The sequence below is a fragment of the Panthera uncia genome (assembly GCF_023721935.1).
Source record: "Panthera uncia isolate 11264 chromosome C1 unlocalized genomic scaffold, Puncia_PCG_1.0 HiC_scaffold_3, whole genome shotgun sequence".
In the NCBI taxonomy this organism is placed as follows: Eukaryota; Metazoa; Chordata; class Mammalia; order Carnivora; family Felidae; genus Panthera; species Panthera uncia.
Window position 1 is genome coordinate 15,482,464 of NW_026057584.1, and position 21,857 is coordinate 15,504,320.

General features: G+C 46.6%; 1 protein-coding gene across 2 annotated transcripts in view; it reads right to left on the reverse strand.

The window, feature by feature from the left end:
* SGPP2 (sphingosine-1-phosphate phosphatase 2) overlaps positions 1 to 21,857 on the reverse strand; it is a 108,153-nt gene that overhangs the window by 21,096 nt on the left and 65,200 nt on the right. Inside the window, exons 1-3 of one of the 2 annotated variants that reach the window (XM_049615846.1) lie at positions 20,480 to 20,553; positions 7,056 to 7,235; positions 3,865 to 3,954 (exon numbers count right to left, since the gene is read on the reverse strand). In XM_049615846.1, coding sequence (XP_049471803.1) covers positions 3,865 to 3,954; positions 7,056 to 7,229 — 264 coding nt within the window. In that variant the 5' untranslated portion in view covers positions 7,230 to 7,235; positions 20,480 to 20,553. Of the gene's footprint in view, positions 1 to 3,864; positions 3,955 to 7,055; positions 7,236 to 20,479; positions 20,554 to 21,857 lie in introns of those variants that run through there. The other variant, XM_049615845.1, reaches the window with a different exon arrangement.

The window sequence follows — 21,857 nt, forward strand, 5'->3', positions numbered from 1 at the left end:
CACACACACACACACACACACACACACACACACACACACACACACACGTTTCCGTAAATCGCTGGTTAGGACACCTTTCCCTATGGGAAATGTAAGACTTCAATAAAAATCAGCTGGAGCAACGATGAACTTTTTACCTTGACCAAGCCGAGAGGTAGTGTGGCCCCAGCGGCGGTTCATCAGCGGCTCAAGGATGTCATCAAGGCCACCGTGTTCTACCCCCGTGTTTTGCCACGAACAGTACCGACTTCTCTCCGAGGTCGATTCCCCTAGAGCTCACAGATGGCTTCAGCTTACAGCTGCGGCCACCTGTGGCATTATCCCCATCCAGCAGGAGATGGAGACACTTCCCCGTGCACGGGACTGCATAATCAGATACGGAAATAAGATTCTAGCAGTGGTGTGAGTCAGAATTCATTCAGCTTGGTGACCACCCGAGGAGCGTGGGAAGGCAGGAGCCAGGGCGGTGCCCAACTTTCTCACTGAGACATCTTGGCAGATGAGACACCCATCTCTGAGGTGGGACCAGAGCTGGTTTGGCAGGATGGTGACACCACGCGTAGGTTCACTCAGGCCTGCCCAGGAGTCAGCCGGAGCCTGTCCCCGAAGCCTTGACATCAGAGAGCAAACCACTCACCCCCTGACACGCAGTGGTTCCTTCAGGGGCGAGATAAGTACATTTCCGCGCTGCTTGAATTGCTTCCCCTTCGTGTGCAGACGGCCATTTGCATCAAGCCATCAGCTACTTGCCTGACTTACGAGCTGGGCACGTCCCGGTCGCGGGCGATGAGAGCAGTTCACGACGTGGACGTGGCGGGTGCTTGCACAGGCTCTCTCTCCACCTGCCTTCCACCTTCCAGCTCCTTCCGTGCTCACAGCCAGTTCTGCAGGACAGTTAGTCTAATCAATGGCTCTCAACCCTGGCTGCACATTAAAATCAACTGAGGAGCTCTGAAAAAATACCAATGCTTAGGGTGTGTGTGTGTGCGTGTGTGTGTGTTGTCTCCATTCTTTAGGTATTGTGGATAACGCCGCTGCTATGCATGTGGGTGTCCAAATACCCCCCGGGGGAGATTTTAAAAAAGCTTTCCCCGGGATGTGACTATGCAGTCACTGAGAACCATTAGTGCGAGGCAGTCCCCGGTGGCTGCAAGGGGTCCAGGAGGGAGGCCCGGCCCAGCTGCTCCACACGAAGTACAGTACTTGGCACACCAAGGCGTCAGCAGCTCGCACATCTGTCACCATCAACACGCAGAGACTCGGGAGGGCGAGGTAGGGTTTGTTTCCGTGTGTATCTCGCAGATCTGGCTCCCAGCCCGGCACCTGCAGTCAACTATGCAGCTGCTGCTGAGTGACAAAGACTTGCCAATCCGTAATTTAACTCGATCCTGCGATTAAAAGGAACTGTTCCCTCCTGCTACTAGGAATTACGTACCGTCACACCCTGGCCTGGGCCTGCGTCCGGCTCTAAGATCTTTATGAAATAAAATTCCACGTGTGGGAGAAGTCCCAGGGCGGGGGGGGGGGGGGGGGGGGTGGCGCCACGGGGTGGGGGTGAGGGTGGGGACGAAGTTTCTACAGCTTTGCTCCAGTTTCTTCTGGGACGGATGCCCCAAAGAGAGCAGCTGGGCCTGTTCCTTGCAGCTGAATGAGAGGCTTCAACAGTCTTCCCTGCAAATAGCTGCTGCCCCATCCCCATAACCCACTTTAAAAAGCAAAGACAGGCACCGAGCTGTGTCTTTCTTGAGGTGGGTTTTCTGTGCCCTTTACTCATGTCCGCGGTTCCACATTCTCGTGCTGATGCTGGTTTGCATTTCAACCTGAATTCTCGGGATCACTTTTTAGGAAAGCCTGCGGAAATTAAAAAGTAGCCCCAGATGAAAGGAATGCCAAACACCCGCGAGAGCGCTGGCTGGTTCCACATTGAGGTCCACGGCTGTACTTGGAGGGACCCTCCTCCTAATGCGAAGCAGCGGTGTGGCGAATTGAGAATGCTCCCCTCTCCCATCCCCTGTCGGCTCAGAGGCCAGATACGCTGTGTGACGGGACGGGGACCGCAAGGACGAGTCTCGGGAGGGAGATGAAGCGCCTGGTCCCCTAACTGCTCCTCTAGCGTCTTCAAGGTCTGGTCGGGCCGGAATGAGGATGGGGCGGAAGCTGCCGGGTCGTGCAAATTCAGGGTCAGAGCTGGCCTTTATTTAAAATTTGGATATCCTGGGGGCGCCTGGGTGGCTCAGTCGGTTAAGCATCCGACTTCGGCTCAGACCATGATCTCACGGTTCGTGGGTTCGAGCCCTGCATCGGGCTCTGTGCTGATGGCTCGTGGAGCCTGGAGCCTGCTTCCGATTCTGCGTCTCCCTCTCTCTCAAAATAAATAAATAAACTTTAAAAGAAAAACGTGGACATTTTGTTTATCATGGACATTTTTTGCATTAATTTTGCTTTTTTTCTAAGTGTTCCATTAAAATCATTTATCTTGGTCGCGGACTTGTCTGGCGCTCCCTCCATGTGGCACCTGGCCTGCCTCCCCCGAGGCCCAGCCCTGACTCCAGTGGCTTTCGGCTCTTCCTTGCTTTTCTGAGTTAGCCCGTGCTTTAAGGGGGAAGCACGAGGGTCTCTCACCGCATCCCGTGCGGCCATAAGCCCCCTTTCTCTGGGTTTACATCCTCCCAGCCTCTGCCTCTGCTCATTCTCACAAGCTCTCTCAATCCATCTGTTCACCTCTGCTGCTTCTGCCCCCCACCCTCCCCACCCCCCACCCCCGCTCCCCGCCACCCTTCTTGCGATGACCAACGCCAGACACCAGGAGGACAGGCAGGAGGGTGGCCTTTCCCTCAGAGCCATTTTCTGCTAACACAATTTTTGAGCCTGACACAGAGAGTAACACAATTAGCAAGGGCCCATTCCGTTCTAGAGAAATCTTTCTTGTGCCAATTACGATGATAAATAGTGCCCTGTGGTTAGCCATGGCCAGCCTCGTGCTCTGGAACTCCAAGGCAGCTGGCTGGCACACCCGGAAACAGAGCTCTGAGGTCATTGTAACCGCGCGAACCGCCGCAGCCCGGGAAACATACGCAATTCGGTAAAAGGGTAGGCGAACCTTTAAATGCAGACACGTCTCTCTGTGTCACCACAACCGCCAGCCCAGAGCGGTCTGGAAAGGAAGCAAGGCCTATACTTCTGGGCTCTTTTGACCCGACGGGACCCTTTCCCTGGAGGGGGCAGCTGAGATCCTTACAATCCAGGCCCGTCTCTGTGAGGACCTAAGTGGGAAGCCGTATCCACAAGCTCCCATACTTGACCCTGAGCGTTGCTCCTGCACCACGGGTAAACCAGCATGAAAAGAAATCAGCTGAGCCTCTGTGGTCATTCTAGCCAATCTTTCGAGTCAGGAGAGCCTAGCCCAGCTCAGCCTCCTCGATATTATCTTTCTTTTTTAATTTTTCTATTAAAAATTTTTTTTAATGTTTTTACTTTTGAGAGAGAGAGAGACAGAATGAAGAGTCGGAGAGGTGCAGAGAGAGAGGGAGATACAGAATCCGAAGCAGGCTCCAGGCTCCGAGCTGCCAGCACAGAGTTTGACACGGGGCTCGAACTCACAAACCGAGAGATCGTGACCTGACCCAAAGTCGATGCTTAATCGACTGAGCCATCCAGGCGCCCCTCCCTGGATATTATCTTAGCGATTCGTTATTATTATTACGCAAGAGTCACAACATCATAATTACTTACCTCACTGGCCTGATGGGAAATATAAGCACGTATGCAAATAGCTGTAGAAGTATACAGCGTAAAAAACACACCGACACACTGGCCGCGGTGTTATTTGGACAGTCACCCCAAGACCTGCCCACAGGGACTTACCAGGACCGTGTGCATCCCAGTGTAGACTCTGCTGAGACACACCAAGGTGGAAAACACCACAGCCATCAGCAACCCCAGAACAAAGGGATACTGTCGGGGGGAGAAGAGAAAACAAGGCGATTAGACCATGCTCACGTAGTTTGACGCCGTGGGAGGAGAGCATCCTGGCTTAATAGCCACCGGAGTCAATCTCCATTTCCCTAGACCAGCAGTCTGATGGTCTAAAACCATTTGAAAAGTGGGGAAAATGGAGCAAAGGAAAGGGGAGGGCGCCCAGGACCGTAGCGCTGGGAGGAAGTTTCACAACATATAAACTATAAACCTACCAACGAGACTTCATTAGAACTCGGCCTTAAGCCAGTTTTAGCGGAGTAAATCGTTTTTTTATTTCGACCTATTCTTCTCCATAGAGTAACATGTATGAAGTATACAGTGCTGAGCGAGGGGCAAGGCGGATGGGCCGTACCACCACCTGGAAGCCCAACCAGCTCCGTCCCCGCCGAGTGCTGTGTGGTCAAGTTTGGCAACAGCTGGCTCCCTAAGGAAGCCCAGGGGCAGTGGGCCCAAGCGAAGAATGGGCACCTTTACATACGGATGTTAAGGCAAAAATCCAGACTTCGCTAAATCTCAACATTCGCTGGCGGGTAACAATGAAGCCAATGATGAATCTCATTGAATCTCAACAATGAATCTCAACATTCGCTGGCGGGTAACATGAGCGGAAGAATCCGGCTCGTGCGGAGTCATATAAGGAACATGCAGACATTCTGCTCATAAACAGAGACGTAGAGATAAAATCCATGTGCTTCAAGCACTGACGCCTGTGGGGTTTCACGGTGAGAAGGGTAAAGACGACAGAGAGCTGTCGATATTACGGGAGGCTCTGTACAGTCACCTGCTCCGCCAATCTTCACACAACTCTGCAAAGTGGGTTCTATCATTAGGTCCATTCCACAAATGAAGACAGCCTTAAACTTGATAACGCTTACATCGCTATTGAACTTTGGCACAAAGATGCCTTCCCATTAATCATCCCATTTGACCCTCACAATGGGAGCTGGGCTCAGAGAGGCAGACTGTGCCCAAGGTCACACAGCCGGTAAAGGGTGAGTCAGAACCGGAAGCCACAATTTCCATCTCCAAGCCCAACGCATTCTTTTTTGTTCTTTTTTAACGTTTATTTATTTTTGAGAGAGAGAGAGAGTGCTATCGGGGGAGAGGCAGAGAGAGAGGGAGACAGAGAATCGGAAGCAGGCTTTATGCTATCAGCACAAAGCCTGATGGAGGGCTCGAACTCATGAACCGGGAGATCATGACCTAAGCCTAAGTCAGATGCTTAACCAGCTGGGCCACCCAGGTGTCCCCCCCAACACATTCTTTCTGATTTAAGATGTGAATACAATCACACATGGTCGTACGTCTTTTCTTAACATTTATCATTAACCGGGTCTCAGATTTTAAGAAAAAGTGTTAAGTAATGAGTTAATGCATTCAGAAGTTAGAGTTTGGGCATTAGCCTGAACATATATAAAGAAACCAGATTTAGAAATGTTACAGCAAAGAACCCAAATAGCTACACATATTTATCATTAAAAATTGACTAGGAAGGGGCACCTGCGTGGCTCAGTTGGTTAAGCCTCCAACTTCGGCTCAGGTCATGATCTCACGGTTCGTGAGTTCGAGCCCCACATCGGGCTCTGTGCTGACAGCTTGGAGCCTGGAACCTGCTTCACATTCTGTGTCTCCCTCTCTCTCTCTGCCCCTCTCCCACCTGTGCTTTGTCCCTCTCTCTCTCAAAAATAAACATTGAAAGAATTTTTTAACTAAAAAAAAAATTGAGTAGGAAAGTAGTCTGCAACAACTCAGGCTGAAAACTGCTACATCATGGGAGCTGAAAAGCATTTTTAAAGAAGGACCAAGTGGCCTTGAAACAAGTATATAAATGGTTCTTGTTGCTGTTTTCTTGCAGTCCACTGCTACTTGACGCTTTTTTCCTGTGCAATGTCAGCACGCTCACAGGCCTCTCTGGATGATGAGGACCAGCCCTGGGCCCACCGTGTCCTGCTGGGGCAGGTGTCCTGCGTATCAGGGAGCTCAGAAGTCTGCGTTAAGTTAATTCAGACAGGCAGTACTGGACAGCTCAGACATTCTGACCCTGGCGTGACGTCTAAGTTACGGCAGAAGATTATACCTGGTTGGATATATTCCTGGGACCCATCCCTTTCCCATCCGGGAAACTCAGGTCTGACTCCAGGTGACCAGGTAGAAGACTCCAGAGGCAGAGAGCCAGGATCCAGCGCTAATCCTGTCCTTGTCCAACTACATCAGGCTGACCACCACCCCCCAGTTCTGCACAACGTAGAACACAGAACGGGCTTCGAGGGTGCAGGGACAAGGCGAAACGACACTGTCGTTTACATACATGACTGCTAGGTTTAACGAAATCTAAATTTTCCAGAGAGTAAAAGGGAAAAATTATTAAATTCAATGCAAACGTGGAGCCAAACTCCTCAGGTAGGCAAAGCAAAACTTGACCGCGGTACTGACGTAACTTTTGAAAGGTCTGACTGTAATCGGCATCTAAGCAGATATTAATGAAGTGAAATTCTTCCGTTTTCAACAGTTATTAATCTCTTGTCATTTAGAGAGGAATCTAGAAAACACGGAGCCATTATTTCTAGTGGTTGAGCCCCAACCAGGGGCAGAGGCATCCTTGGGAGCCAACGGGGGGGCACAGACTCTTTCCTGCCCTGGGCCCCGGGGAGTCTAGCAAGAGGATTTATCGGGTGGAGTCATCTCAGCCCTGGAGGACCATGTACGAGGATCATAAGCTCCTCACGTCTGCCGCAAACAGAAGATGAGAAAACCGATCACGTACTGTCTGGTCGGGAGCTCTGGTGACGGTGCTCTGGAGGCCAGATGCCACACCCTGGATCCCGGGGCAGTCCATGTCATGCTCGTTGGGGGGGGAGGGGGTGTTATTACCGGGGGGTGTGCCTTTCACTCTGAGGCACAGCCTGACTTGGATGCTAACCCATATGTCCCTTTCTCTACGGAGAAACTGTCACTGATGGCTCAATACATTTCAGTCCCCCCGAGTCTCGATTTCATAAACCTCAAAGCCCCTCAGAAAAGACAACTCTGAAGCAAAACCTCTCTTTGCCACCTCACGGCATGGGTGGCGGCCTCACCTGGTATCTGTCCATCGTAGAGATGAGGAGGGTGAAGGAAATGGTGGTGGCCGCCATGGCGTGGGTAGATGGCATTCCATACTCAGCAATCACTCTCTTCTCCAGTTTCACGACGGGAGGGGAGAAGGGGCGGGGCCACTTCAGGATGTCCTTGGCCATCTGGCCAATATACATCACCAACTGCAAAACCAAAGGACGGGGGTGAGTCTAACCGAGTAAGTGAAATCCCTCGGTTGTGTGAATTTATTTGGGGGATCCCAGTCTGTTGGCGGAAATCCCCTTCCTCTCTGACCCAGCTACCTCCTGGGAAAGTCTTGTAGGATGCGTCTTAGTCCATAAAAAGAGAAACAGGCTGTCTGAACTCCAGAAGACCACTGGGCCCCTAAGATAGGACATTAACGCATACCTTAATTTGAATGATATACTCAAAAAGCATTTCATTGTTCCTATGTGTGCCAGGTACTGTTCTAAGAGCTTTACAGATGTTAATTCACTTAATCCAGTGACACCTACGGAACGCAGGTAGAGAACAAGATTCGAATCCAAGGAGTTTTGCTTCAAAATCTGTGGCTTATGTCACCATGATAATACCTCAAAACCGGGACAGTTCTCAAATCAGACAGTCTTTGTTCTCAAGTTTTAACCAGAAAAGTGACTGTTCTGGGGCACCTGGGTGGCTCAGTTGGTTGAGCATCCAACTTCAGCTCGGGTCACGATCTTGCGTTCGTGAGTTTGAGCCCCGCGTCGGGCTCTGTGCTGACAGCTCAGAGCCTGGAGCCTGGTTCAGATTCTGTGTCTCCCTCTCTCTCTGCCCCTCCCCCATATGTGCTCTGTCTCTCTTTCTCTCTCTCTCAAAAATAAACATTAAAAAAGAAAAGAAAAGAAAAGAAAAAAGAAAAGAAAAGAAAAGAAAAGAAAAGTGATTGTTACAGAGCTTCTGCTTAAGAATTTTTGGGGGGGCACCTGGGTGGCTCAGTCGGTTAGGCGTCCAACTTCAGCTCAGGTCATGATCTCACGGTCTGTGAGTTCGAGCCCCATGTCGGGTTCTGTGCTGACAGCTCAGAGCCTGGAGCCTGGTTCAGATTCTGTGTCTCCCTCTCTCTCTGCCCCTCCCCCATGTGTGCTCTGTCTCTCTTTCTCTCTCTCTCAAAAATAAACATTAAAAAAGAAAAGAAAAGAATAGTGATTGTTACAGAGCTTCTGCTTAAGAATTTTTGGGGGGGCACCTGGGTGGCTCAGTCGGTTAAGCGTCCAACTTCAGCTCAGGTCATGATCTCACGGTCTGTGAGTTCGAGCCCCATGTCAGGCTCTGTGCTGACAGCTCAGAGCCTGGAACCTGCTTCCGATTCTGTGTCTCCCTCGCTCTCTGCCCCTCCCCCACTTGTGCTCACTCACTCTCTCTCTCTCTCTCTCTCTCTCTCAAAAATAAATAAACAAAAATTTTTTCGAATGTTACTCTATTTTTGAATCTTACACTGTTACTCTAAATGCACGTAGGCAACACACTGGATATAATTTAATTTCTTTCAGTAATCAGGAGCATCAGTAAGATACACGGCAGGGGCATTTCCAACCCTCAAATACAGACAACTCGACCTAGAGTTTTCTCAAGTGATTGTTCACGATGACATTAATGAAGAAACGGCTCCCCTCCCTTCTTTCTCTTAAAGCACAAGATACAAACCAGAATTCGACTTCCGTTACCCTTCAGGGACGAACAGGGAGGACTATCAACCACAGACTTCCTTTGGCAGAGAGCTCTCGAGGACACTTTCAGGATCAGGCACAAAGCCGGAAGAGCAGCCCCTCTACTCAAGCCTGCATCTGCCATGCAAAGTGTGGCCTGAAGACGGGCCGTGTGTGCCCCACCCTGGGCCCCGGTCTCGAATGCAGCACCTCAGGCCCCAGCCCGGACCTACGGAATGAGAGCCCGGCTTTCACAAGACTCTCAGGTGGCTCGTGTGCACATGAGAATTCGAGAAGCCCCACGTGACACTGTATTCTCGCACGGGTCCCTTTGTCCCGGGCTTTAATCATAAACCTCTTCATCTTACCATGACCGTATTGATTTTACTAGGCCTCTGTTCAGCTCGTGATGGGTGGAATCACCTTGCTTTTTGGGACGAGACCGGCCATGAATGCTTTAGGGCCTGGCCACATTCTGGTGCTTTCTTTTAGCTCGCTTAATTCTGAGCATTATTCCAGCGTAGTCACGTCCCCCAGAAGGCACTGCTTATGTTTTGTGCCCCACTGCCATTTTGCTCTGGGTTAAAAAACCAAGAACCACTGTCTGTGCACAGCAGGCCAAATCCACAGGCTTTAAAGCCTCAGTGACAATCACTGAATTCCATAGCTGCGATTTCTAATAGGACTTTGAAATTCAACCTCTTTACCGTCCCCTTATTACCAGGAACTACTGTCCTGGAAACCGGCTCGCTCTTTTATGTTTCCGCCTCCCTCCTGTGAACCTGTAAAAACCGCATCAGACTGACAATTATGTGTGGGGACGGAAAACTTGCAGCCATCACCGACGACTAGGAATGTCTCAGAAGCCGCTTGAGATCCATTTCTCAACACTGGCCCTTCCCCACTCACCAACGAAAACAAAATATTGCAGGCACGGTAATTCTAGTTTGCTTAAGAGTACTTAAAATCCGCAGACAGGAACCCTTGAAATCATTAAGTGAAGACAGCCAGGGGGCCTGCAGACAAATTTTTAAATTTCCTTGGAGTTCACAAGTCCCTCTGACTCCGCTCCTATTTTGCCTGCTACGTTTGAAGGATGTTTTTAAGAATGAGGACAGTTGTTCATTTCATTTAAAAAAATATTACCGCCGCATATTGTTTCTGACCCATAAATTTCAAATACCAATTACTGTAGTGACAGCTCTCCTTAAACAGAAAATAGAGCCCTATTTTTCAAGTCCTAGGGAAGGAATACCTCTTGTGGGCCGGGGAGTCCTGTCTCTGCCCTCGCATTCATTACAGGGAAGCTACAATGAGCCGAGCCCTGTATGAGGTCCCCGTGACACAAACAGGTCTCATCGTAATGCCAACACGCTTTGAAAAAAATTATCCAAAGAATCCTATGGAGACGTATATATGTAGAGACAGAATGAAGGAGCCAGAACAAAAACAAAGAAAAAAGAAGTACATACTGTATGATCTTGTTTTTATAAAATTCTTGAAATGTTAACTTTATAGCACAGAAAGCAGACCAATGGTTGCCAGGAAGGCGGTAAAGAAATTACAAATGGGATATGCACCTAGGCCAAAATACTCCAACCTGTACAGTTTAAGTATGTGGAAAGTTTGCAAACACACTAATTATAGAATTGGACATTTTCGATGGGTGGGTTGTACAGTGTGTGAATTATACCTCAATAAAGCTGTTAAAGACGTGTTTATTGTAGGTCAATCACATCTCAACAAGTGGTTGCCTTAGCTTGGGTTGCCATAGCAACTAAACCAGGCTGGTGGCTTATAAACAAGGGAAACTTGTTTCTTATATTCTAGAGGATGGAAAGTCCAAGATCAAGATGCCAGCAGATCTGGTATCTGGTGGGGACCTGCTTCCTGGCTCACAGACAGCCATCTTGTCGCTGGGTCCTCACATGGCGGAAGGAGTGAGGGAGCTCTCTGGGGTGCCCTTTACATGAGCACTCAGCCTATTCATGAAGGTCCACCCTCATGACCAAAGCACTTCCCAAAGGCCCTACCTCCTAATACCATCCCATTGAGTACTAGGTTTCAGCATGTTAACATTCCAAAAGTTCTTCTCAGGTATGAGGAGATGTGCCAGTGGGTCTGGCCATGAGACACTGTATGGAAGGGCATCTGGATGTTCAGCTTACTAGTACGTTCGGGGAAGAGGCATAGCCAGATCTGATCTGTCCTCTGGTGTCCTGGGCAGAGTGGGGGCAAAGACATCAAGACTAAAGGGAAGGAGGCCAGGTAAGAGAATATTGCAAAATCCAGGTGAGAGATAAAGGTGGGATCAAGGTCAGCAAAAGTGGGGCAGCAGACAGAATTTTTAAATGCTTTGGGGCGCCTGGGTGGCTCAGTCGGTTAAACGTCCGACTTTGGCTCCTGTCATGATCTCACGGTTTGTGAGTTTGAGCCCCGCGTCAGGCTCTGTGCTGACAGCTCCGAGCCTGGAGCCTCCTTTGGATTCTGTGTCTCCCTCCCTCCCTCTCCTCCTTCCCCGCTCTCACTCGGTCTCTCTCTCTCTCTCTCTCTCTCTCTCTCTCTCTCAAAAGTCAACATTAAATTTAAAATAAAAAGAAGCATTAAAAAAAACTTTTTAAGACAAAAGAATTTCAAACAGGTTTACAAATGTAAGAATGGCAAGTAGAAATTATTTAAATAAAAGAGGAAAAAAACCCCAGAAATGGATGGACTAGGGACCCAGAGGTGATTGTGCACACAGACGTGTTTCAGTTCAGAAGAGCTGAACTACAGGTCCTCACAAGGGACATGCTATCTCCTGGCAGACATTCCTGATTAGCTCGATGATTACGGGCACCAGCAGCATTAAGAGGGGGGAAGGCCAGGGATACGATACGCCATTGAACGCACAAGATGGTCACCCTAGGAAATCGTTCTTTGTGTCCAATATGATTCTTGAGGGCTCTGCCGACACCCTTGTAGGTGAACACCTATCTGTAATCCTCTGAAGGGAGAGCCTAATTCTCTGCTAGAAGGAACCACCAAATATTTTCTTGCGAGGTTTGAACACACACTGAAGTTTCTGAGAACTACCAAGGAAACGGAGGGAAGACTGAAATTTCGGTTGATTTGAAACTTTATCTAGAATGGCTAACCACGTAGGGCAGTCAGGTCACCAATGGAAAGGCTGCTCGATGCGAGAGGCTCGCACACCGCATGCTTATTTTTTATTTTTATAAATTTTTTAAAAACGTTTATTTATTTTTGAGACAGAGAGAGACAGAGCGTGAACGGGGGAGGGTCAGAGAGAGAGGAAGACACAGAATCCGAAGCAGGCTCCAGGCTCTGAGCTGTCAGCCCAGAGCCCGACGCGGGGCTCGAACTCACAGACCGCGAGATCATGACCTGAGCCGAAGTCGGACGCTTAACTGAGCCACCCAGGCACCCCTATTTTTTATTTTTAAAGTTTATTTATTTTGAGAGAGAGAAAAAGCACAAGTGGGAGAGGAGCAGAGAGAGGAGAGAGAGGGAATCCCAAACAGGGTCCGCACGGTCAGCGTGGAGCCCCGTGCGGAGCTCGAACATACGAACCGTGGGATCATGACCTGAGCTGAAGTCGGACAGTTAACCAACTGAGCCACCCAGGTGCCCCAGCATTTGCTTATTTTAAAAGTCACCTTATTACAAGGCAGAGTTTTAGAAATTATGTAAGTAGGTCAAATTATCTATGAATAATATGCTTTGAAAGAAAGCAAAGCAGGCACTATAAAACATTTAGAATATAAAAGGAGGTGCTACCATGCTAAGTTTAGGAAGCCAGACACAAAAGACCACATATTGCCTGGTTCCATTTGTATGAAATATCCAGAACAGGCAGATCCATAAAGTTGGACAATAGATTAGTGATTGCCTAGGGCTTGGAGGCCAGATGTCTACAATCGAGGTGTCAGGGGACCGCATTCCTACAGGGTTCTAGGGCAGAGCCCTTTTTTGCCTCTTCCTGTTTCTGGTGGCTGGAGGCCCTCCTAGGCTTGTGGCCACATCCCTGCAATCTCTGCCCCCGTGGTCACTTGCCTCTTCCTCTTCCCTCTGTCTCCTGCCCTTCTGCCCATCTCAACTCTCCCTCTGCCTTTCTCTTACGAGGGTACTGGCCACTGGATTGAAGGCCCACTCAGACATCCAGGAGGATCTCCTCATCTCAAGATCCTTAACTGAATTCATCTGCCATCCTTCTTTTTCTAAAAAAGATAGTGTCCACAGGTCCCGCGTATTAGGATGTAGATGTGTCTTTCTGACGATGACCATCTAATCCACTCTATTCAGCAAATAGTGAGTGCAAGTGAATGACCACGCATTGCGCTGGTTTCAGGATGACCAGAGAGAACAACGCAGATAAGATCTTTGTCCTCATGGAGCATATGAATGGAAACATTAGCAAAAAGTATGCTTAGCTTCTTTGCACTTTATTGGTTCAATAAAACAACATCATCATGCAACAACAACAAAAAAAAGGTGCACTAGATCTTATAGAATCAAAAAGTCTAAAATATTAAAAACATTACTGTAGATATGAGCATCACATGTCATTAGGGAATTATGAAATAAAACAATGAGATATCATTACACATTTATCAGAATGGCCCAAATCTATTTTTTTAAATATGAAATTTATTGTCAAACTGGTTTTCATACAACACCCTGTGCTCATTCCAACAGGTGCCCTCCTCAATGCCCATCACCCACCCTCCCCGCCCTCCCACCCCCCATCAACCCTCAGTTTGTTCTCAGTTTTTAAGAGTCTCTTATGCTTTGGCTCTCTCCCTCTCTGACCTCTTTTTTTTTTTTTTTTTCCTTCCCCTCCCCCATGGGTTCCTGTTAAGTTTCTCAGGATCCACATAAGAGTGAAAGCATATGGTATCTGTCTTTCTCTGTATGGCTTATTTCACTTAGCATAACACTCTCCAGTTCCATCCACGTTGCTATAAAGGGCCAGATTTCATTCTTTCTCATTGCCAAGTAGTACTCTATTGTGTATATAAACCACAATTTCTTTATCCATTCATCAGTTGATGGACATTTAGGTTCTTTCCACAATTTGGCTATTGTTGAAAGTGTTGCTATGAACATTGGGGTACAAGTGCCCCTGTGCATCAGTACTCCTGTATCCCTTGGGTAAATTCCTAGCAGTGCTATTGCTGGGTCATAGGGTAGATCTATTTTTAACTTTTTGAGGAACCTTCACATTGTTTTCCACAGCGGCTGCACCAGTTTGCATTCCCACCAACAGTGCAAGAGGGTTCCCGTTCCTCCACATCCTCTCCAGCATCTATAGTCTCCTGGTTTGTTCATTTTAGCCACTCTGACCGGCGTGAGGTGGTATCTGAGTGCGGTTTTGATTTGTATTTCCCTGATGAGGAGCAACGTTGAGCATCTTTTCATATGCCTGTTGGCCAGAATGGCCTAAATCTAAAACGCTGACAACACTAAATGCTGGTGAGGATGTGGGGCAACAGGAACTCTCATCCATCACTGATGACAACGCCAGATGGCGCGGCCACTTTGGGAGTCAGTTTGGTGGTTTCTGACAAAACAGAACGTTCTCTGACCCTAAGATTCAGCACTCGTGCTCCTTGGTATTTAACCCAAATGAATTGGGTGCATTGAACCCGTACACAAGTGTTTATAGCAGCTTTATTCCTAAGTGCCCAAACTCAGATGTGACCAAGATGTCCTTCAGCAGGTGAACGGGTAAATGAACTGTGGTACATCCAGACAAAGGCGTGTTGCTCAGCGCTAAGAGAAGGGAGCTTTCAAGCCATGAGAAGACGTGGAAGAACCTTAAATCCCTACTACTAAGTGAAAAAAAAAAATCTGAAAAGGTAACATGCTAGATGCTTCCATCTATAGAATATTCTGGAAAAGGTAAAACTGTGAAGAAGTAAAAAATCAAAGGTTGCCAGACATTGGAGGGGAGGAAGGATAGGTGGAACACTGGAAAACTACTGCGTATGATACCATAATGGTGGATACGTGTCATTACACATTTGTCCAAACCCATTGAATGTACGACACCAAGAGTGAACTGTAAACTGTGGGCTTTGGGTGATTATCATGTGTCAGTTAGGGTCATCAGTTTTCACGAATGTACTGCTCTAGTGTGGGATGTTCATAATGGGGAGGCTGTGCTTGGTTGAGGGCAAGGGAGTATATGGGAAGTCTCCATACTTTTCCTTTGGTTTTGCTACGAGCCTAAAACCGCTCTAAAAAATAAAGTCTATTAAAAAGAGTACTATGGCAGAAGAGAACCATTTCTCCATTTAGTTTGCAGTTAAAGAGTATAATGATTAACTTGACGTGGCTTGCCCTAAATGGAGGGCTTCACTCTGTATTGTTGAAGGGCCCTCCTACCTAAAGGGACCAAATTAAGTTCCATCATCCATCACATTCCTTTGGACTGAGGCCCCAAAGGCCTATGTGTAAAGGAAAAATCCATGAGAGGAGGCAAGGCAGGAAGCAATTATAGATCATTAACGCTTTAGCAAACTGTCTGGGTCCCTTGCACGGTGCTGGGGCCCTATAGCATTTTGTGATGAGGAATTAGCCTATTTGCTTACTTCTGCCCTGATTACAAGATAAAGGAAATATACAGGTGGGGGAAAAAAAATCCACTTCTCTGGATAGTCTACTGTCGATCCCAAGAGGACAAAAGGCTTTTCTAGTAAATCAATTCTGTCAACACAAAACATGTCTTACCGGCATGGAAGGACTTCTAAGTTGGGGTCTGTTCTTAACATCTGGGCCCATCAGGCGCAGTCACAGAAAACAGTGCGTGTTCTCTTAGTGCGGTAGCCCTGTCTAGCTATTACAATCCCAACGGCCACCTTCACTGTGTCTTAACACATCTCAGATTAACAATACTTTACTCTTCACGTTAGTATAAATGAAACCTGGATAGTTTTGAAAATAGAGGATCCTTGAAAGAACATTATTACTAGTCAAGCAGCTACTCGTTCTTTTTTATACACTGAGATCGCCTGGTGCCCCCCCCACTTGTCCTCCCCGCTCCGACCCAAAGCATCCCCATTCTCATGGCATAAAGGCTCCACTGTTGTTATAATAAAAGCTAAGTCCTCTGTATGACACAGGGAGCAACAAGAGTCTGTTTTCAAATTACACCCCCAACCCCCCAACCCCCCGTCCTCCATCCACACACGTATTTTGATAAATGTTAACGTCTGTCTTCCAGCTATCCTCTACCATGGGGGAATGACACTAACAAAAGTGGGTCCCTCAGGTCTCAAAATGGAAACATTTCGAGTCATTGGGATTTATAGCCTACCCATGGGTTTATTTTTTAAAAAGTCAGGAATTAGTTATATCATTCCTTAACTGCTGGAGATTAGAACACTAAGATGTAATCCAAAGACCATAGCTGCTCCACCAGTACATACCCATCTTGTTTCTTAGTCCAACCAAAGGAAGCGTGTTCCCCTTCTTCTCAGGTTACTGATGTGATGATTTGGATAAAGACAGACCAGATACCCAACCGTTCTACTCCTATCATGTACCCACGAGAACTGAAAACACAGGTCCTCACAGAAACTTGCACGTGAATGGTCTTAGGGTCATCCTTCACAATAGCCAAGAAGTTTAAACAACCCAGACGTCCATCCACTGCTGAATGGATAAACAAAATGTAGATCAGTACGATAGAATATTATTCGTCCATAAAAAAATAATGAGAGACAGATACAGACTGTATACAGGGATGAACCCCGAAAACAGTATGCTGCGTAGCCAGATAAGGACAAATATTGTATGATTCCATTTATATGAAATGTGCAGAACAGGCAAATCCATAGAGACAGAGAGTAGATCAGTGGTTGTCTGGGGCTGGAGGGGAGGGGAACGGGGATAGGAGGTTTCTTACGGGCTGAATTTAGATGGTGGTAATGAATACATGAAGACATGAAAAACCATTGAATCACACTCTTCAAAAAGGCGACTATTATGATATGTGACTGTCATCACAGTTTAAAGAGAGAGAGAGACACTAGACATCGAAATAGGTCCCCAAACACCTCTTCCTTGTGTCCCTGAAGTCCTTTGTTGCAAAGTGTTATTGACAACACCTTCCAGTATTGATTCCAGATAAGCAGCTATGGGGGCTACAAATAGTCTTTGCTTCAGGAGCTCCGCCCAGCTCTGCCCCCATCTGGTTCTGCAGGGCACTGAGTGGGGGACAGCCCATGGCACAGAGAAAGCTGCTGAAAATCCACCTACTCCAAACCGGGACCAGGGGACTCATGCTAGAGCAATTTTTAGCTGTGGAGACTGTTCAGATCAACACTTTTACAAAGAGATGGGGCTATGTTCTTGTTTACTTGGTACACAGTCCTCTCTTCTCCCTGGAAGACAGGGCTCTGTGGCATCAGGGAGTGAATTAAAAGCAGTCCTTTGTTATGGTTACTTCAGAACATTCTAGAGGCCACTGCCTAACAGCCAGTGTGAAAAGTTGTTTTCAGTTGGTGAATGTTTTCTCATGCTTATGGCATTACTTTATTTTCTTTACTTTTTAAAATTCTGAGCCCATTCCAGTGTGTGTCGTGTACTTGTGTGTGTTTGTGTGGGTGGGGTGGTGGTGAGTCACTCAGAGAAGCAACTGTAATTTCAAACTAATAAGATTTCATTCCATGCCTGAAGCACCAAAACAAAGAAATTACAGAGCAAACACCATAAATCACAGAAGACTGTCAGAAAACTGGTCTTTGCATATTCAAAGTCCCGTAGAAATGCAGATATAATAGCTAAAGCACAAACGACAGGTGAGAAAAGTAAAATAAGTTACATTTGCCGTTCTAATGCTCCATTTTTGCAAGCTCAGAGCTGTTTCTGACCTTTCTGAAGGCAAACACTAAGGGTACAGAGATTAGTAATTAAGTCACAGATGTATGAACATCTTTGGGAAAGTCACTCCAAACCAACTAAGCCTCCTTTTCGTTATTAGAAAGGAGTTGGGTAAAATGATAACCTAATATTCGTGTAGGGAATTCTTTGGAGTATATTTTCATAGACATTATTTAATGTTCGTATCATTCTGATTTTACGGATGAGGAAACTGAGGTTTAGAGAAGGTGAGTGTCTCGCTAAAGTTAACACCATCAGTGCAGCGGAACTGGGCTCGAATTTTGTTTTCTGATTGCAAATCCTATGGTCTTTCCACCATGCTCCAACAGCTAGCATCTGACGAATAACATGTTCAAACAGTATCTTTCCTTAAGGAACCCAAAGTCCATGATCCTAACCCATTGCATCCATGTAGCACTCAATAGAGGTCACTTGACTGCCCTTCAGACTGAGGGAATAAGATGTCACCGCTGCTGAGAAAATTTCCAAATGCTTATCTCTACCATTTCACCAATGAACTGTGCAGCAGAAGGCTGAGACCAGTGTCCTTTACTCGCCACTGGACAGATGTCACATCCAAAATGGTACCCACTGCGGGAATGGGTGTCTTCAATACTAAATAATTACAGAGCATGTACAAAAGTTAAAATCATGCATAAGCCTACCCTCCTTCAACCAATCAACCAACCACGAAAATCTGGAAACAACTCTCAATAGCCATGACAGACTACCAGTTAAAATAAATTATGCAACAGTTCAAAAAGTCTTATGAAATATACTGTTAATTTAAAAAAAAAAAAGCCACAGGCTGCAAGAGTATATATCGACCCCATTTGTATTTTTAAAAAATGTATTTACATATAAATGCATGTAGGCACATGGGAAATCGTGGATGATAGAATCACTAGGGGGTAGAACTAAGGTCTGGGGTGGCTACTGTGTGTACTGTTTGAGTTTTTCACACAAAAACAAACAAGGGGTGCCTGGGTGGCTGAGTTGGTTGAGCATCCAACGCTCGATTTTGGCTCAGGTCATGATCCTAGAGTCATGAGATCAAGCCTCGCATCAGGGCTCCGTGCTGAGTATGGAGCCTGCTTGAGATTCTCTCTCTCTCCATCCCCACTCTGCCCCTCTCCCCTGTTCCTATTCCCTCTCTAAACAACGACAACAACAATTTACTTCAGAGAAGAGTGTAACCATTGCAAAGAATGTTCCTTTTCATGACCCTTCTCTCTCACATTTTTAAGTGTTTTCATTGTTAGTCCTGCTGACCACAGGAAAATAAATGGTAAAATAATACCGAAAGATCAAAACCATTATTTTTATAGACCCCCCCCCAAAAGCAAAAAGGCAGTAGATGTTAGTCACTCACTAAGTTCAACTTTCTTATCTGATTCAAGCCACAGACTGTTCCCATCTCCAAGTATGTGCTAAAAAGCTGTGTAACACAGCCAGCCAGGCTAGGCTACAGCAAAAAAAAAAAAAAAAAAAAAAAAAAAAAAAATTAAAAAGTCTCAGAATTTAAGCTGGAAGGAAAGTCCATCTCTAGTCTTGGCTGACTATTAACCTAAGACTCTTCTGTTTTTGCCTGCATAGAAAACAGTAAAATCTGCAACGGGACTTTTTCACGGGTTAGAAACCCAACACATTCAGGAAAATCACCCCAAGCAATCTGAGCCAAGAGCCCAAGAGCTGATTCTTTGCCAATGAGCTTCACCAATCAGCCAAGCATCATCCTTGGTCTTTATGGGGCAACAACAGCCTACATGACTGGCTTTTTAGTACTTTCAAGATTAGCATGGCTTTAACCAGAATATGTCTGGACCTCTGGAGGGACCCTGTCTGTGGCTCTCATACCCAGCTGGGCTTGGGGTCCCCTTCATGCTCCCAGATCAGTCTGCCCAGCTCTCGTTAACACTTTGCAAACTACGGTCAGTCACAAACCTCTGTCTGGATTCTTCCATACCCATGGATGACCCATGCGATTATCTCTTTAATACTGGTCTTCAAGTGCGCTTACTCCCTTCTAGTAAAACATTTGTGAAATCATGACCTGATTCGTGGCTATATTTTACAACCTAATTAAAACCAAGTTGTACATATTTAAAAAATAGAAACTCACCCCACCTACTAAGCACTCTGGAAATCACAGTTATACAATTAAGCGGCTATCGATCTCCACTCATTTTCATACGATTACTTCTAATCTGGGCTATATGCTTGTTTTATCCCCTGCTGCAGCAAAAAGCCTGGGTCCTAAATGAATGCATACATGCGGTATGATGCAAACAGGCAGTAAGCATGCACGTATCCCTCACTATCCAAATTCTTGTGTTCTGAAATCGGAAGCTGAAGACATTTAGGTAAATGTTTGGATGAATTTCTTGCCATTAAACCTCATGTCACCTGCCACCTGGAACTCAGGAACCAAACAGATTGAAACAATCATAACCGTTGTTGTTCAACCTTGCTACCTGGACGTGGCCTAAAATGTATTACTTTTTCATGTTCACAACTCATGCCGCTCTCTCGGTTCCCCCTCAACAGAAGTGAGCTCACGTTTTTATGGGGCACCAGCCATATCCTCGTCATGTTGGTAAAAGTTGGTAAGAGCTAAGGGGATACGCCTGTATTAGGGGTCTAGTCACCAGCCTGCTTCCAAAGTGGACGCTGGGATTCCTTCCTTGACCTAGATAACACAGACTACATGTTAAGAAGTGATTCTACCCTTAGTGTGTTCAGGGAACCATCAAGGCTGAGAATGGAAAGCTGATAGCCAATGGAAATTCCATCCCCACTTTCTGGAAGCAAGATCCCACCAACAGCAGATGGGGTGATGTGCTCAATACCTCACAGAGCCCACTGATATCTTCACCATCTTAGACAAGGCCGGTGCTCACTCGAAGGGTAAAGACAAAGGATTATCATCTTGAGCCCTTGTGCTGATGTCACAATGCTCAGTAAGGGAGAGAGCTGTGGCAATGACAACTCCTTTAAGATTGCCAGCAATGCCATCTACAGACTGAGGGGTTGGCCCTCCTGGCTAAGGTTCTCCATGATGACCTTGGCAATGTGGAGGAACCTAAGACCATGGTCCATGCCATCACTGTTCACAGATCATGATGGTTCCGTGGTGGTCACGGATGAGAATGGCAAGCTGTGGTGTAACGTCCATGGCCCTTTTTCCTGAATCTCTAGTCCTGCCAAGGCTGCGTGCAAGGTCATCCCTGAGCTGAATGAGCAGCTCACTAGCCTGGCCTCGGGAGTGGTACCATTTCTAACATTAGCTTCCAAAATGAGCTATCATTTTCCCCAGGGCTCTCGTCTTTAGCAACGGCAAGCTAGAGCTTTTCAGCATAGTGCATTAATAATAAGCTTCTGCTGGCTTTACCTAAATCCTCGCTTGCTTAGATCTACGTCAGCTTGGGAGCCATTTAGATGTTAAAAATCAACATTGCTAACAGCAGCCTATATATGGTGCCTATGATAAAGCAAATAAGGGATACGCTCTGGCCGTAATTCGGGAGAACAGTAGTTTCTACCTTCAAAGGACACTGGCAAATCACTCTCTTATTTTTCTCCATAAATATAAGAAGGGGACACCAGTAGGTTATATTTAGTGACCAGTTTTTGATCTTTCAATTTTCCCAAGATGTTTTTGTGTACCTACCCTAATTCCCGGTGATTTTTTCAAAACTGAATTCACTTCACCTAGGCCAATTTCTGTGTTTCATCCGTGTTTTACAAACGTTCCCACAATTCGATCACTCGTATTCTAGGAGTGGGCCCAGCAAATGGGAACACTTAGGAGAGGGACACAATGAATATCTGCCCAGACCCTTCTTAAAACCCTGGTCATTGGCCACCTAGGTAACTTGTGTTTCACCATAAAGCATCTGTCTTAAAAACTGTTGGTCATCAAAACAAATGTTCTTACGTGTCCCCTTTCAGCTCCACCAAACCCCAAACATTTACTAGAACAAAAAGAGCCACGTAGACGAATGTACTTGTGTTTCTGTGATGTGTGTCAATTTCCTGAAGGAAAAATATTCAATTGGAAAAAGCAATTAAAATGGGATTTGATTGGGATTAAAATGGGATTCAGGCTCAGTAGATCTGGAAATCTCTCTAGCTCCGGAGAGTGCAGCCTTGAACTACTCTAAGAGAATGTGATCACACTGCCCTTGCCTGTCCTTCTATGGCAGTATCTGTGGAGGAGGAAGTCTC